The sequence below is a fragment of the Triticum urartu genome, chromosome 3 (genome assembly GCF_003073215.2).
Source record: "Triticum urartu cultivar G1812 chromosome 3, Tu2.1, whole genome shotgun sequence".
Taxonomy (NCBI): Eukaryota; Viridiplantae; Streptophyta; class Magnoliopsida; order Poales; family Poaceae; genus Triticum; species Triticum urartu.
The window spans coordinates 643,677,316-643,693,394 of record NC_053024.1 but is presented as its reverse complement, the minus strand read 5'-3'; the positions used below and the strand labels follow the sequence as shown (position 1 = coordinate 643,693,394).

At 48.9% G+C, this 16,079-nt stretch overlaps 1 protein-coding gene and 1 pseudogene across 1 annotated transcript; both read left to right on the top strand.

Moving 5' to 3' along the window:
* Positions 1-914, top strand: LOC125545627 (annotated as a pseudogene).
* Positions 915-6,375: 5,461 nt separating this feature from the next.
* LOC125547091 (probable CCR4-associated factor 1 homolog 11) lies at positions 6,376-6,969 on the top strand. The gene has a single exon (XM_048711108.1). It carries the CDS (start codon positions 6,565-6,567, stop codon positions 6,967-6,969), a length of 405 nt encoding a protein of 134 aa, XP_048567065.1. The 5' UTR covers positions 6,376-6,564.
* The last annotated feature ends 9,110 nt before the right edge of the window (positions 6,970-16,079 follow it).

The following is a 16,079-nucleotide window of genomic DNA, read 5'->3' as shown; positions in this document are numbered from 1 at the left end:
TGTTCACAGTTTTATAAAAATATTTGCAAATATTTATGGATTCAAAAAATAATCATGATTTAAAAATGTTCACGAATTTGTAAAGATGTTCATGCGCGTTCACTACGCCCGGATGTTGCCTTCTATGTGCGTATATTGCACCTAAGCAGAGGATACCGTATCCAGCTCGAAAATCAATCCTGTGTCCGAGTCCGACTGCGGCTCCCTTTCTTGTCCGAGCGCAGCTCGGCACCCTCCTTTTATATACTCCCTTGCACCGCTTATAGCGACACAATTACAACAAGAGATCTCTAACAACAACAACAAGCGATCGAGATCGAGATATGCACCAGGGACGCATCGGCGTGAACCCGGCCGCCGGCATGTTTCCACCGCCGCCGCCGCGTTTCAAGTTCAATCACATGTTTCCCGTGCAGGTGCAGCGCCCGCCGTTTGTCTACCACGCCGTTCCCCTGCCGCCGGTACAGCCGCAGCTGGCGGTCCAGGTGCGCCCTGTGTGGGCGTGGAACTTCAACGAAGAGTGGGGCTACCTCCTGAGCTTCGCCGCGTGCGCCCGCTACGTCGCTGTCGACGTGCACTACCCTGGACTCGTCCACGACGCCGGCCAGGACCTCAACAGCCTGCCGGTGGAGCACCGCTACGCGCTCATGAAGGCCAACGTGGACGGCCTCAAGCCGCTCCAGGTCGGCATCGCCGTCTGCGACCACCTAGGCCAGCAGGTCGCCTGGGAGTTCAACCTCCGCGACTTCTGCGGTTCTGCCGCCCCGCCGACCCGCACGACGACAAGGCCCTCGACTACCTCGCCCGCCGCGGCCTCTGTTGGCCCGAACTAGCGAGTAGCTAGTTGTCCGAGGATCAACCAAGTCTAAACTACAGCTAGTGTAAACTAGCAGAGCACACGGTGCTGCTCACACACACACACTAGTAGTGAAGCTGGTACACTTATGAGTAGAGGAGGAAACTGAAGTGGCTTGTTTTCTTGATTTGATCGGAATGAAATGCTACAACCGGGTGGGGTGCAGCCTCTTATATAGTGCTTACAAACCGACTATAGGCTAAAATATCTGCTAGCTCTTAGCTAAGCACTTACGTCACAGACTTACCTTAACTAGTAAGCTACGGCTTCTTACCGACTTGCTGACCTGTAGCTGTGTACGGCTATGCTGCTGCTGTTTTCACTTCGTAGCTAAGTTACTACTGCTGACATGCAACTGTACCATTTTACTTCTAGGCTAAGTAATTTCTACTGCTGCCGCTGCATGGAAGTTACCCGAGACAAGCTTTAACTCAATAATCTCTCCCTCAACCTTGTCGAAGGAGCTTCGTGTCGATGATCCCGACCTTGTCGCGCAGATCCTGGAACCGGACGCGGCCAAGTGCCTTCGTCAGGATGTCTGCCTTCTGCTCACCAGTCCGGATGAACTCCACGATCACTGTGCCTTTCTCGACGCAGTCACGTATGAAGTGATAGCGGAGATTGATGTGCTTGCTGCGGTCGTGAAGCATTGGATTCTTGCAGAGGGAAATCGCCGACTTGTTGTCGACGAAGATGAGCGCAAGGACGGTGTCCTGATTCAGCATCTCGCCGAGAAGGCGAGCAAGCCAAATGCCTTGACAGGCCGCTGTAGCTGCCGCGATGTACTTCGCCTCGCATGAAGATACGGCGACAACTTTCTGCCTCACCGATTGCCAGCTGACGGGATTGTTGCCGAGAAGGAACAGTATGCCCGAGGTGCTCTTTCGGGAGTCCACGTCACCAGCATGGTCGGAGTCGCTGTACCCAACCAAGCTCTCGTTGTCGCCACGACGATACACGCATCCATGCGTGAGCGTACCCGCGATGTACCGGAGCAGGTGCTTGACGGCAGCGAGATGATCGCTTGCCGGGGCTTCCATGAACCTACTCAGGTACCCGACAACGAACGTGATGTCCGGTTGGGTGTGCACGAGATACCTGAGGCTCCCGATGATGCTACGGTAGAGTGTAGCATCCACCGCCTTCTCCGGGCTCTCCTTGCTGAGCTTCAGCCGTGCCTCCATTGGAGCGTGCACGGCATGGCAGTCCTTCATGCCTGCTCGCTCGAGCATCTTGGTGGCGTAGGCCGTTTGTGTGATCGTGATGCGACCACCCTCCTGGTTCACCTCAAGCCTGAGGTAGTACCGGAGCAGCCCAAGGTCGCTCATGCTGAAGAGACGATGCATCTCTCCCTTGAAGAGTTGAACCTCTTTAGGCTCTGCCCCGGCGATGACCAGGTCGTCGACGTAGATGCCGACGATGAGCAGCGTGTTCGCGATGCCACGCGAGTACACATCGTGCTCAGAAGCGCTGCGTGAGAACCCAAGGGATGCGAGGCTTGCATCGAGCTTGGCGTTCCATGCCCTTGGGGCTTGCCGGAGACCATACAGGGCCTTGTGTAGTCGATACACGCCCTGCTCGTGGCCCTTGGCAACGAACCCGGGTGGTTGGGAGACGTACACCTCCTCATTAAGGTCGCCGTTGAGAAACGCCGACTTGACGTCCATGTGGTGTACCTCCCACCCACGGTGAGCGGCCACGGCAAGGATGAGCCGCACAGACTCCAGCCTTGCCACCGGAGCGAAGACTTCCTCGAAGTCCACTCCCTCACGCTGCACATAGCCCTTTGCAACGAGGCGCGCCTTGTGCTTGACAATGGCGCCGTCCTCGTCCTTCTTCACCTTGAACACCCACTTGAGCCCGATGGCTCGGTGCCCAGCAGGCAGTGTGGTGAGTGTCCAAGTGGCGTTGTCATTGATCGACGCCAGCTCGTCTAGCATCGCGTGGCGCCAGCAATCCTCTTGCTCGGCCTCCGCGAACGTGGTCGGCTCCTCGCCGGGTATCAGATGCAAGACCTCATCGTCATCAGCGTCCTCATCCTCGGGTTGTTGCGGTATTGCCGCAACCTTGCCGAGGAGATCCCCCATGCGCCGAAACCTGTGGGGGGCGTCAACGCTGTCGTCGGCGTCGAACAGCTCCGACCTCGCCGTTGGCGGGGTTGCGAACTGCCTCCCGGGACCCACCTTGCTTGACGTCGGGGTGTCCGGGGACACCGTAACCGGGGACGGTGTTCTCGGGGTTGCGGTTCCCGGATCCACACCTCCCGGGCTTCCCGGGGTGGAACTTCCCGGGGTCTTGTTTCCCGGGGTCCTAGAGTACATCGGGTACTCCACGGTGAAGGAGCTGCTTGCCGGGGCCTCCCCCGACGCCTCCCAAGTCCATCGCGCGTCTTCGTCGAAGATGACATCGCGCGAGACATGCACATGCTTTGAGACGGGGTCGTACATCTTGTACGCCTTAGAGCCCGTCTCGTAGCCCATGAACACCATTGGGGTGCTCCTGTCGTCGAGTTTCTTCAGCTGTGGGCGCGTCATCTTGACGTGCCCGACGCAGCCAAAGGTGCGGAGGAAGCGTACATCGGGTTTCCTCCCATACCACGCCTCGTAAGGCGTTTTTCCATCGACGCTCCTTGTGAAGGAGCGGTTGAGGATGAAGACGTCCGTGAGCACGGCCTCCCCCCAATACATGCTCGGCACCTGCTTTGCCTTGAGCATGCAGCGTGCCATCCCGAGCACCGTCTGGTTCCTCCGCTCGACGACGCCATTCTGCTGCGGCAAGTAAGGGGCTGTGTGGTGACGTTGCACCCCTTTCTCGTCGCAGTGCTTGTAGAACGTGGCCGACGTGAACTCGCCGCCACGGTCCGTGCGCAGCACGCGCAGCTTTTGGCCACACTCGACCTCTGCCGCCGCTTGCTGCTTGACAATGGCTTGCTCCGCCTCATCCTTGGAGGCGAGGAGTAGCACCCACATGATCCTGTTATAGTCGTCGACGAGCAGTAGGATGTAGCGACGCCCTCCTGGCGTTGCCGGGGTGATTGGGCCGCAGAGGTCCCCGTGAACCAGCTCCAGGGGTTTCTGCGCTCGATAGCGTGCCTTCTCGGGAAATGGCAGACGCCGCTGCTTCCCCGCAAGACACGCATCACACAGCTCATCGGCGTGCTCGATGTGAGGTAGCCCACGAACGACATTGCCTCGCGCCATCTTCCGCAACCCGTCGAAGTGCTGGTGTCCTAGCCGGGCATGCCAACGCCATGCGTCGGAGACATGACCCACGGCAAGGCATACAGGATGCACGGGTCGAAAGAAGAACTTGTAGAGGCGGTTCGGCGAGCGGGTTACCTCGATGAGCAGCCTCTTCTGCTGGTCGCGCACGGCGAGAACACCGCGCCGGATGCCGATGTCGAACCAGCCCGCGTCGAGCTGTCCGACACTCACGACGCTGCTCTTGAGCGCCGGGATGAAGTAGACGTCCGTGAACGCCCTGTGATCACCCCCTTTGTCGGCGAAGACGACGGTTCCGCGCCCGTGGATCTCCACCACGGATCCGTCCGCGAACCGCACCTTCCTAGTGATTGAGCGGTCCAGCTCCGCGAACGCGTCGACCGAACCAGTCATGTGGTTCGTGGCGCCGGTGTCGAGGAACCAACCCTCACTTTGCTTGCCGCCTGCAAGCGTGGGTGTGGTCACAGCTCTCTCCTCGTTGAGGAAGACGTAGCCGCACGCACATGCCGTTGTCAGGGAGCCATCTCCCGTCAGCACGGTGGACCCCGAACACTTTGTTGTCGGGGTGTGGCTGACCTGAGTCTCCGTGCGCTCCTACACGGAGTCGATGGTCGCCAGCATCATGATCGGAGCATGGTCCGCCATATGCGTCATTGCCGCGCCAACTTGCGCGACCTCATCGGGTCCGGAGTTCGGGGACGCCGTCGCTGGGGTGTGGCTCCCCCACACCCGAGCCTTCACCGCCTCCCAGTCGACAGGCCCCGAGAATGTCGTTGTCGAGGTGTGGTCTATCACTGGAGTGATGGTTCCCGTGGACGGGTTCCGTGCCTCCTGCACGGAATGGGTGGTTGTCGGAGCCGTGGTCGCGAGAGATGTTGTGCTCTCCTGCACGGGCTCGACTCTTGCCAGCATCATTGCCGGCCCACCGTCCACGTCAGCTTGGACGAGGTTTATCGTTGCCGCGGCTGCCTCATCGGCTTTCCTCCTGCGACAATCCCGGATCCAGTGACCCGGCATGTTGCAGTAGCGGCACTTGCCACCGTTGCCAGCGCCTCGCCCTGCCTGGCTTGTCTTGCGACCGCGGTTGCCGCCGCCGCTCTGGGCGCGGCCTCCGCCTCTGCCGCGACCTCTGCTTCCCGTGGGGGCGCCTTCCCCACTGCCGGAAGAGCCATCGCGGCCGCGCTACTGAAGCTACGCGTCCCACTGCTCCCTGGTGAGCAGTAGTTCGCCGCCAACACGATTGTCAGCTTCGTCGCCGCACTCCTCGACGACCTTCAGCCGCCCTACCAGCTCCTCGATCGTCATGGTGGAGAGATCCACCAAGCTCTCGATGGACCAGGCCAGTTGCTTGTACTGCCTGGGGACGACGCGGAGAAACTTGAGAATCACCATCTTGTTGTCGATGGGATCTCCGAGCGTTGCGAGCTCGTTGACGAGACCTTGCAGCCGCAAGGCGAAGTCGTCGACTTGTTCACCGGCCTTAAACCGGATCTCCTCGTACTGGAGGCGCAAGGTCTGGGCCTTCGACTCCCGTACGCGCTTCACGCCGATGCGCAGAGTCTTGATGGTGTCCCATGCTTCCTTGGCCGTCTCCTTGGCGCCAAGGGTGAGCACCATCTCCTCTGGGACGGAGCGCAAGATCGCCTCCATCGCCAGCCGGTCCTCCTCATACTCGACATCGCCGGTTTCCACAGCTTTCCACATATGCCGCGCCTCCATGATGACTTTCATCATGATCGACCAACTGGGGTAGTTGGTCCGCGTGAGGAGAGGGAAGGAGGTGCTGGACATGCCCACGTCACGCACGGAGCGTGGCGCATCCAGCTCACCTCCCGGCCTGCCTCGCAGCGCGAGCGCGTCCGCCGCACGGGTGTCCTCAGCCGAGTTATGCTCGGCGGTCTTGGAGCCGTCGCTGGCGAAGCCTTCCTTCGGCATATGCTTCGGCATAACCTAAGGCTCTGATGCCAATTGTTGGCCCGAACTAGCGAGTAGCTAGTTGTCCGACGATCAACCAAGTCTAAACTACAGCTAGTGTAAACTAGCAGAGCACACGGTGCTGCTCACACACACACTAGTAGTGAAGCTGGTACACTTATGAGTAGAGGAGGAAACTGAAGTGACTTGTTTCCTTGATTTGATCGGAATGGAATGCTACAACCGGGTGGGGTGCAGTCTCTTATATAGTGCTTACAAACCGACTATGGGCTAAAATATCTGCTAGCTCTTAGCTAAGCACTTACGTCACAGACTTACCTTAACTAGTAAGCTACGGCTTCTTACCGACTTGCTGACCTGCAGCTGTGTACGGCTATGCTGCTGCTGTTTTCACTTCGTAGCTAAGTTACTACTGCCGACATGCAACTGTACCATTTTACTTCTAGGCTAAGTAATTTCTACTGCTGCCGCTGCATGGAAGTTACCCGAGACAAGGTTTAACTCAACAGCCTCGACCTTGACACGCTCCGCAACCACGGCGTCGACGCCTACATGCTCGGCGCGCTGCTCATGGGTTCCGGCCTCATCGGCGTCGGACACGGGCGGCCGCTGTCGTGGATCACCCACGCCGGCGCCTACGACGTGGCGTACCTTCTCAAGATTGTCACGGGCGGCGCCCCGCTGCCGCACGACGTGGCCGGGTTCCTCGGCGCCATGCGGTACTACCTCGGCCAGCAGGTCTACGACGTCGCCACGATGGCGGCCGATTGCACGGGCATGCCGGTGGGGCTGGACTGCATCGCCACTAACCCGCGCATCCATCCGCCGTGGGGGAGCCCTCGCCTCGCAGGCGCCGCCGGCGTGGGCGCGCTTCTGGCCTTCAGGATTTTGAAGGACGGGCGGTTCCGCGGCAACGTGGAGAGGTTCCGAGGCCTGCTTCAGGGCCTGCAGCATTAGTTCTTCTTCCACGGTCGATCAGAATCGCACACGAGCAACGTCCTTGGTCAAGAATTCGAATGTGCAACGGACTCATGCTACTACAGTTTTTTTTTTTTGCTACGCCGGTCAAGTATTAATTGGGCACTTGCGTCGGTCTATGGTAGTAGTTCAGAAGATTGTTTTTTTTCGATGTGTTCAGAAGATTGTTACTACTACTACAGTTTTATATACATATTATTATGGGTCAAGCGTTTGTTTTTCTCGTCGCAAAAAAACAAAAGAAAACATTTGATTTCCCTTTTAGTAGTATTCAAAACTTCCAGTCAAGGGTTCTTTTAGTGATGCGTGATGTATTTGTTGTAATAATTCGCAATACTTTCTTCAGTATTTTTTTGTGAATATACTTACTTGAGTATTATATGTATAAACAACCATCAACCATGTATACAATCACTATATTCTATTGTGTGTGTATTTTCTTAGTAGTGCATCTGCAACACCGGATATAGTATTTGTCCGTGGACGTGTCTGCGAAAAGTGATACGAAGAGCCAGCCATCCAATGCTTATCGTAAACCTTCGCCCGTTCAACCAAAAATTAAAATAATTTGTAGCGGACGGTGACCTCGTACGCCTGCCCGGGTTGGGCGGCGGCACCTCCACTGGCGAAAGGGCACGGGGAAATGATCAAGTAGTTTAAAAATGGTACCTATCATTCAAAAAAAAAGTATCACTGTGTAGCTGAAAAATGCTCAACACATATTAAAAATATATTGAAAAAGGTGCATGTCAAAAATATTAATCATATAATTGAAAATTGTTCAATGTGTTTTAAAATAATATTTCTGATGTACACAAAAATGTACAACTTGTGTTGCATAAAGTAGACATGTACTGAAAAACAGAAAAAGGAAAGAAAAAAAAGAAAAAAAGAAAAAAAATCTGATAGAAACAAAAAAAAGAAGAAGAAACATGGAAGGTTCTAGAACCGCCCCAAACCGGTGCATAGAACCTTTCTCAACCTGCTATGGGATCTACTATGTCGGGCCGGCACATTTAGTGGAGCGCCAATGGCGAGACCGAAAGATTTCTGGCAATAGGCGAGAAATAGCACTGGTGAGATTTGCGCCCACAGTTCCTGGGTATAGACCTAGGTGATAGATTGCTTTGGATCGGATAGGTTAGATCATTCCGGTGAACCTACCTTCTGCCTGTCCAGACGAGCTCGATCCAGCGCCGGCCATGGTGATGTGGTGATGGCGGCGATGTGGACAGAGAGTAGATGGCGGCGGTGGTGGAGCTTCCCGTGAGCACCGCGCTAACCCTAGATCGGTAGGGATTGTAGGTGGGGATTGTGGCAGCGATTAACCTCGTAAGTCATGTCCCGGCCCCCACCTCTGTTTATATAGCACGGGTCACAGGGGCCCACCAACCATGATTTGGTTGGGCGCCCCCGATCAGGGCGTGAGTCAGGGGCCCGTTCGTCCCGTTGGGTTCGAATGGGAGAGAGATCAACCTAACATTCTCCCCCTTGATCTCAACTTTACTTTTAACTTTATACTTTCTAGTTTATTTGTTTCATCACATATTGGTACATAGAGTATGTTTCATCGTCATAGCTTAATTGCCGTTAGAATCATACAGCTACAACATACGTTATGTTCAGAAGCAAATTCTGTTCCTTTTGGGCATATCCAGAAATCATAAGGCTTTCCCTTAAACCCATGCCGGCTAAGTATTCCTTGAACACATTGGGTGGTAAGCCTTTCGTTAGCGGATCCGCAAGCGTATCCTTTGTCCTTATATGCTCGAGACTTATAGTTTGATCCTGGATTTTATCTTTCACAACATAATACCTTATCTTTATTGTTTTGGCAGCATTACTTGACTTGTTGTGAGCGTAAAATACTGCGGGCTGGTTGTCACAGTACATCTTTAGTGGTTTGTGAATACAATCCACCACTTTCAAGTCGGGTACAAATTTCTTTAGCCATATCGCCTGTCCCGTGGCTTCAAAGCATACTATAAATTCTGCATACATCGTGGATGATGCAACTATCGACTGCTTGGAGCTTTTTCATGAAATAGCTCCCCCAGCGAGAGTGAATACGTATCCTGACGTGGATTTTCTATCATCTCTGTCCCCCGCAAAATCTGCGTCTGAATACCCTTTTATCTCTATGGAATCACTTCTCATGTATATTAGCATGTAGTCATTCGTGCCTTGCGCATAACGCAATGCTTTCTTTACCATATTCCAGTGCTCCATGCCTGGATTCTCTTGATATCTACCGAGTACCCCAGTGATAAAAGCTAAGTCAGGGCGAGTGCACACTTGTGCATACTGTAAGCTGCCAACTGCCGAAGCATATGGTATTGCTTTCATTTGATCGATCTCGTACTGGTTCTTGGGACTTGGAATTTCCCAAAACTATCGCCCTTGACTATAGGAGCAGGTGTGGCTTTACTCGCATGCATATTATACTTTTTAAGAACCTTTTCTAAATATGCTTTCTGCGATAGTCCTAAGACTCCATTGTTCCTATCTCGGTGAATTTCTATGCCCAAAACATATGATGCTTCACCAAGATCTGTTATGTCAAAATTTGAGGATAAGCATTTCTTTGTTTCTTGTAGTAGACTAACATCACTACTAGCAAGCAGGATATCATCCACATACAAGATTAGGAAAATATATTTCCCATTTTTAAACTTTGCATAAATGCAATTATCCTCAATATTTTCTTTGAATCCAAAACTTTTAATCATTTGATTAAACTTTAGATACCACTGCCGAGAGGCTTGTCTTAATCCATAAATGGATTTCTTCAGGCGGCATCCCATATTTTCCTTGCCTTCCATGATAAAACCCTTGGGTTGTTTCATGTAGACCTTTTCTTTTAAATCACCATTCAGAAATGTTGTCTTAACATCCATTTGATGTAACTCTAAATCAAAATGAGCAACCAATGCCATTATGATTCTGAAGGAATCCTTACATGAGACTGGATAAAATGTCTCATTGTAATCTATCCCTTCTCTTTGTGTAAATCCTTTTGCCATGAGTCGTGCTTTATACTTTTCTATATTCCCTTTAGTCATACTTAATTTTGTAGACCCATTACAACCTACTGTTTTGGCTTCTTTAGGAATTTCCTCTAAGTCCCAAACATCTTTGGAACTCATCGATTTCATCTCGTCATCCATTGCCTTCATCCACTTCGATGAATGAGGGCTTCTCATGGATTCTTCATATGAGGTGGGATCTTTTTCCATATGAATCATTTTTGTGTTATAAACTTTAAAGTCAGTAGAAATAGCTGACTTTCTTAGTCTTGTAGACCTTCTAAGGGCCTCAGTTTCTGGCACATTCTGTGCCTCAACTTCTGGCACTTTTTCTAAAATTTTCGGTTGCACCTCCCTTTCATGCTCAACAACGGGTTCAGCGGCTCTTGATGGACAGGTTCCTGGTCTACCCCCATAGTTGTCATGGGTGGAGTTGCAACTGGTAGTGAGAAAAATGGCTCCTGAATCATCGGCTTAGGTGCATGCACCCTCTTCTCCTAAAGATCAATTTTCTGAGCTACCAAGCTCCCCCTCATCATTTCGTCCTCTAAGAAGACTGCATGTCTCGTTTCTACAAACTTTGTGTATCTGTCTGGGCAGTAGAAACGAAAACCCTTTAATCTGTCTGGATAGCCAATGAAGTGGCAACTTACTTTTTTGGGATCTAACTGTGCAATGTTTGGATTAAACATTTTGGCCTCAGCAGGGCACCCCCACACCCTGAAGTGTTGTAGGGAGGGCATCCTTCCTGTCCATAGCTCGTAGGTGTTTTGGGCACCGACTTGCTTCGTACTCTATTGAGAATGTGAATGGCGGTTTTAAGCGCCTCCATCCATAATCCCAATGGCAAGTTGGAATAACTCATCATGCTGCGCACCATATCCATAAGTGTACGGTTGCGCCTTTCAGCTACTCCATTTTGCCGAGGCTCGGGCTACTATGCCAGTCTCCTGCAAGAACTTTGCAAAAGGTCCAGGGACTTGGCCATATGGAGTGTGCCGACCGTAGTACTCTCCCCCATGGTAGGACCTAACTATCTTTATTCTTTTATCATGCTGATTTTCAACTTCAGCTTTGAATATTTTAAATTTATCCAACGTTTCAGATCTTTCTTTAATTGGATAAATATATCCATAGCGAGAGTAATCATCTATGAGTGTTAGGAACGAGTCATATCCATCCACACTTTTCACCGAAAATGGTCCACAAATGTCAGTATGGATGATTTCTAGTGTGCCTGTGCTATGGATTGCACCTTTTTTATTTGTTTTATATACTTTCCTTTAATGCAATCTATGCATTGTTCCAAGTCTGAGAATTCTAACGGAGGAAGAATTTCACTTTTGATTAATCTTTCTATTCTCCCCTTGGAAATATGGCCCAAGCGACAATGCCATAATTTTGATGAGTCAAATGTTCTCTTTCTTTTCTTTTGTTCTTTATTCGATGCGGAAACATGTTCATTCACATTGCATACAGAATGCACTTTTTCACGAAGTGATAACAAATAAAGCTCATCGTGTAGTAAAGCATCACCCACATAAGCATTATTATACCATATGGCACACTTGCCATGTCCAAAATAACACTCATAATTTTCTTTGTCCAAACACGGAATGCTAATTAAGTTTCTATTACATGATGGAACATAAAAAACATCTCTAAGTAGAAGCTTGAATCCATCAGCTAACTCCAAGGAGATGTCGCCGACAGCTTCAACTTCCGCTTGAATTCCATTTGCTACCTCAATGCCTCTTTCTCTTCTCAGCGTAGTCCGGGTCGAATGGAATCCCTTGCTTTGCCATTAAGGACTTCAGCCAAATAGGACAGTCTTTCTTGTAATGCCTGGTCTGCTTACAATGGAGACAAGTGTCTTTGTCCACTGGGAAAGGCTGTTGCTGACGCTGATGCTGATAGGGAGCTTTTCCTTGTGGCTTTGAAGGAGAACTTTTGTTGTTTTTATTGTAATTCTTTTTCTTGTGACCCTTCACATAGTTGAGTATACCACCATGTGAGGCTTTGAGTCTGTCCTCTTCTTGGACACACATTGCTATTGTTTTTTCAATGTCCCATGTTCCAGGTGACATATTGTAGTCACAACAAAAGTTTCAAACTCCTTGGCAGTGAAGCCATGACCAGGTGGACCAGGAGCTTTGGTTTGATCTTCATATCCTCATCCATGGGCTTTAACTTTGCTGCCATATTGCTCATCCTAGTACTGTACGTGAATGTTAGGCCGGTTGTAATGGGGAGTATCATATACTAGTATCATGCATATGATATTAGTGTATGATACTACCTCCCTAATGCATAGTATTATATATTAGTATCATGTAGTACTCCATTTATTGCCATGCATGAAACAAAGTAGTATAGCATTTATTATGATACGATATCATGATATGATACTACACCCTCTCTTTCTTTATTTAATGATATGCCATCTCATCAAAATTGCCTAGTTGGTATGCATGATACTAGCTACGATACTACCATTACGACCAGCCTTATGATAAAACGGATGTGTGTGTCATTCCTTTCCATTTGGGTCTATCTAGGTCTCAGTCGACTTAGACTTCGCGAAGTCTAAGTCGGCTGATGTCATCTAAGACAGATTAGGCCCGTTTGTTTAATCGACAGCTGCTGGGTTTTATTCTTAGCTGGGCCATTTTTGTTTCTCCATTGTTTTTTTGTTTATTTATTATTTGGGCTGGGTTGTTTGTTTCATTGTCTTTTGTCTTTGTTTGTTCTTGACACCACAAAAAAGTGTTCAACAAGAGAAGTAAATAAAAATACATTTTTATGTCACTAGTCCAGCACATCGCCCAATCCTTCTCTTTGTGTGTCATCTTGCTTCTCCTTTTATTTTTATTTTTTTTATAATTTGTTTAAAAAACATTTTGTATATTAGAACAAAAATCAATTTTTAATGTAACAAAGAAACAAAATGGAAACAAGACAAACTAGATAGTGTGGCACCGTTTTTCACAAATCAATCTTTATAAGTTGCTATCCGCAAAAAAAATCTTTATGTTGCATACAAATGGAGGTCATGCAAGTGTGCTTCCAAAGTGGGTTGCGTTGTTTTTCTCAAAAAATTATAATAACAAAAAGAATAAAAATTCAAAACACAAGGGTAAAAAAAGAAAAATAGTAGAAAAAGAAAAAGAAAAGGTCAATAATAACCTGCTTAGCAGGCCGCCCAAGCCGGGTGTGTAGTTGCAAAAAAGTCAGTTGAAGCCGGGGGCGAGACTTGAAGTTGCAAGCCTACTATCGGACATGCAATTGCAGTCAAGGGCGACACTTGCAGTTGCGAGCCTAGTGTCAGACATGCAACTCCCCCCACCCCCCGTCCCTGTCCCCAACATGATTTTTTCAGTTGCAACCATGTTGGAAGACATGCAATTGCAGTCGGGGGGTGACTGTTGCAGTTGCGTGTCTAGTACTGGACATGCAAGTTCCCCCACCCCCTCTCCTGCCGTCCTTTAACAAAAACATAAGACCAGTTGCAGTTGGGAGGGAGACACACAGTTGCATTCGGGGCGACACTTGCAGTTGCATGGCTAGTATTCGACATGCAACTCCACCCCACCCACCTCTCCCGCCACTCTTATAAGACAAAGGTTAATTGTAGTAGCGGTGTGTGGACATGTACTTGCATTAGGTGGCGACACTTGCATTTGCAAAGCCTAGTGTCAGACATGCAACGACCACCTCTCCCGACGCCCACTTACAAAACAAAAAATGTCAGTTGCATTGGGTGTGTAGGCATATGGTTGCAGTCGAGGGCGATAATTGCAGTTGCAAGCCTAGTATTGGATATATATGCAACTCCCCCTCCATGTTGCTCCCTTACAAAACCAAAAAAGGCCAGTAGCAGTCGAGTGTGTAGGCATGCAGTTGCAGACAGGGGCAACACTTGTAGTTGCAAGCCTATCGTCGGACACACAACTTCCCCATCTCATGCCGATCACTTACCAAAAAAGTTCACTTGCAACCGGGTGTGTAGGCATGCAATTGCAAAGAAAAAAATTCAGTTGCAGTCGGGTGTATAGGCATGCAATTGCAGTGGAAGACGACACTTGCGGTTGCAATACTACTGTCGTACATGCAATTGTAGTTGCAAGCGTATTGTGGGACATGCAATTCATCCCCTCTCCGTCAAAAACACAAGGCCAGTTGCAGTTGATAGGGGACATGCAGTTCTAGTTGAGGCCGAGACTTGGAGTTGCAAGCCTAGTATCGGACATGCAACTTCCCACTCTCTCGCCGCCCACTAACAAATCAAAAAATGTCGGTTGCCATGGAGTTTGTGGGCATGCAATTGCAGTCGGGTGTGCAGGCATGCAGTTCCAGCCGAGGGTGACACTTGTAATTGCAAGACTACTTTTGGATATGCAATCCCCCCCCTCTCTCTGACAAAAAACACAAGGCCAGTTGCAATCGGAAGGGGGATATGCAGTTGCATTCGAAGGCGACGGTTGAAGTTGCAAGCCTGGTATCGCACATGCAACTCCCCCTGCCTCTCCCACCGCACTTAGAAAATAAAATGTTAGTTGCAGTAGGGTGTGTGGGCGTGCAATTGCAGTAGGGGACGACACTTGCAGTTGGATGCCTAGGGACAGACATGCAATTGCCCTTCTCTCGACAAAAGACTAATAAATTACATTCAATGACGACACTTACAATTGCGCCTAATAGTGAGCATACAAGAAAAGGATTTTAAATGCACTAAGAAGACAAAATATAAATAAATAAATAAGAAACATGGATTTTTTATAAAGTAAATAAATGAATAAAATAAAATAAAAATGAAACAAGAAAAATGGTGACAATACAAATGCAAAATAAAATCAATGTCACGAGAACGCCGATATTTTTTTGTTAAAAATCACTTATGAAAAGATAAATAAGAGGCAAGAAAATAAAATAAAAAACACATAAATAAATCCAGAAAAGGCCAGGCTATCACACATCCCTGCCCACGCATAAAATAAAGAAGAACGAAGGAGCAGGCCAGACACACCCTAAAACAGCCCATCACCAAAAAAATTGGAAGCAAACTTATTGGATATGAGAGAAAAAAATAAAACAAACAAAAAAATTACCAATTCTTGGTCTCTTTGAAGACATGGAGTTGCATTCTGGGGCAACACTTACAATAGAGGTCCATTGCTACCAAATCGACTAAGACTTGGCTAATTCTTTGTCGACTAAGAATAACAAATTCACATAAAATAGATTTTTTGGATTAGATATTTCCATCTATACTTCTTTTAGACTGGCATACTTAACACAAAGCCAAAGCTAAAAAACCTAGAAAAGAAGAAATGGATGCTTGTTCTATACAAAAATGCGTGCGTGTACACACATCTGAAAAAAGGAAATTCTGGTTCTAAAAAATGGATGCTGCACTAGAAAAACTACATAAAAAACTATACATTTAGGGGTATTTTCTATCAACAACAACCACCCATACGCACACGGTTTCTAGGAAAAAGAAAAAGGAGAAAAACTCACAAAAGATGCTACTGCAGTACGAATTCTTTTCCTTTTCACTCTTAGACTTTGTAAACTTTGCAGGCAAAAAAAAAAGACACACCGTTCAAGGCCCGCCACTCTCCTGCCTAGCCCACTCAAAGCTGACAAGAAAAACAAGACACGAAAGCAGCCCACTAGTCCGTCCATCTACACAGGCCAATTTACAATTAAAAGCAGTTTGCACGTATCTAAAAGTAGTAGTAGATCTAATGGTCTATGAGTCGACTGAGACTTCGCAAAGGCTCAGTCGACTGATTTTCAGCAGTACCGTTTTCATTTACTGTTCGCGCCCCCACATGTGAAATTATTTGGTTCTCCACTGTACCCATTAATAAGTGTTACGTGATCATGGAACATATTTAGAGCAAGGTTGGAAGCACAACCAACAATTGTCTACTCCCTTATTGCATGAGTGGGTCCATACCGAAGGCAATCAGAACTGATGCCATCCAGCAGCCGCCGACTGGGCAAAAATGGGTGCACGAACTATTGGCATCCATCACAGCCACATACAGATCAATA

What these genes read in the sequence shown, in the direction of transcription:
- LOC125547091 (XM_048711108.1), top strand. Translation starts at nt 6,565, where the DNA reads ATGCTCGGCGCGCTGCTCATGGGTTCCGGCCTCATCGGCGTCGGACAC.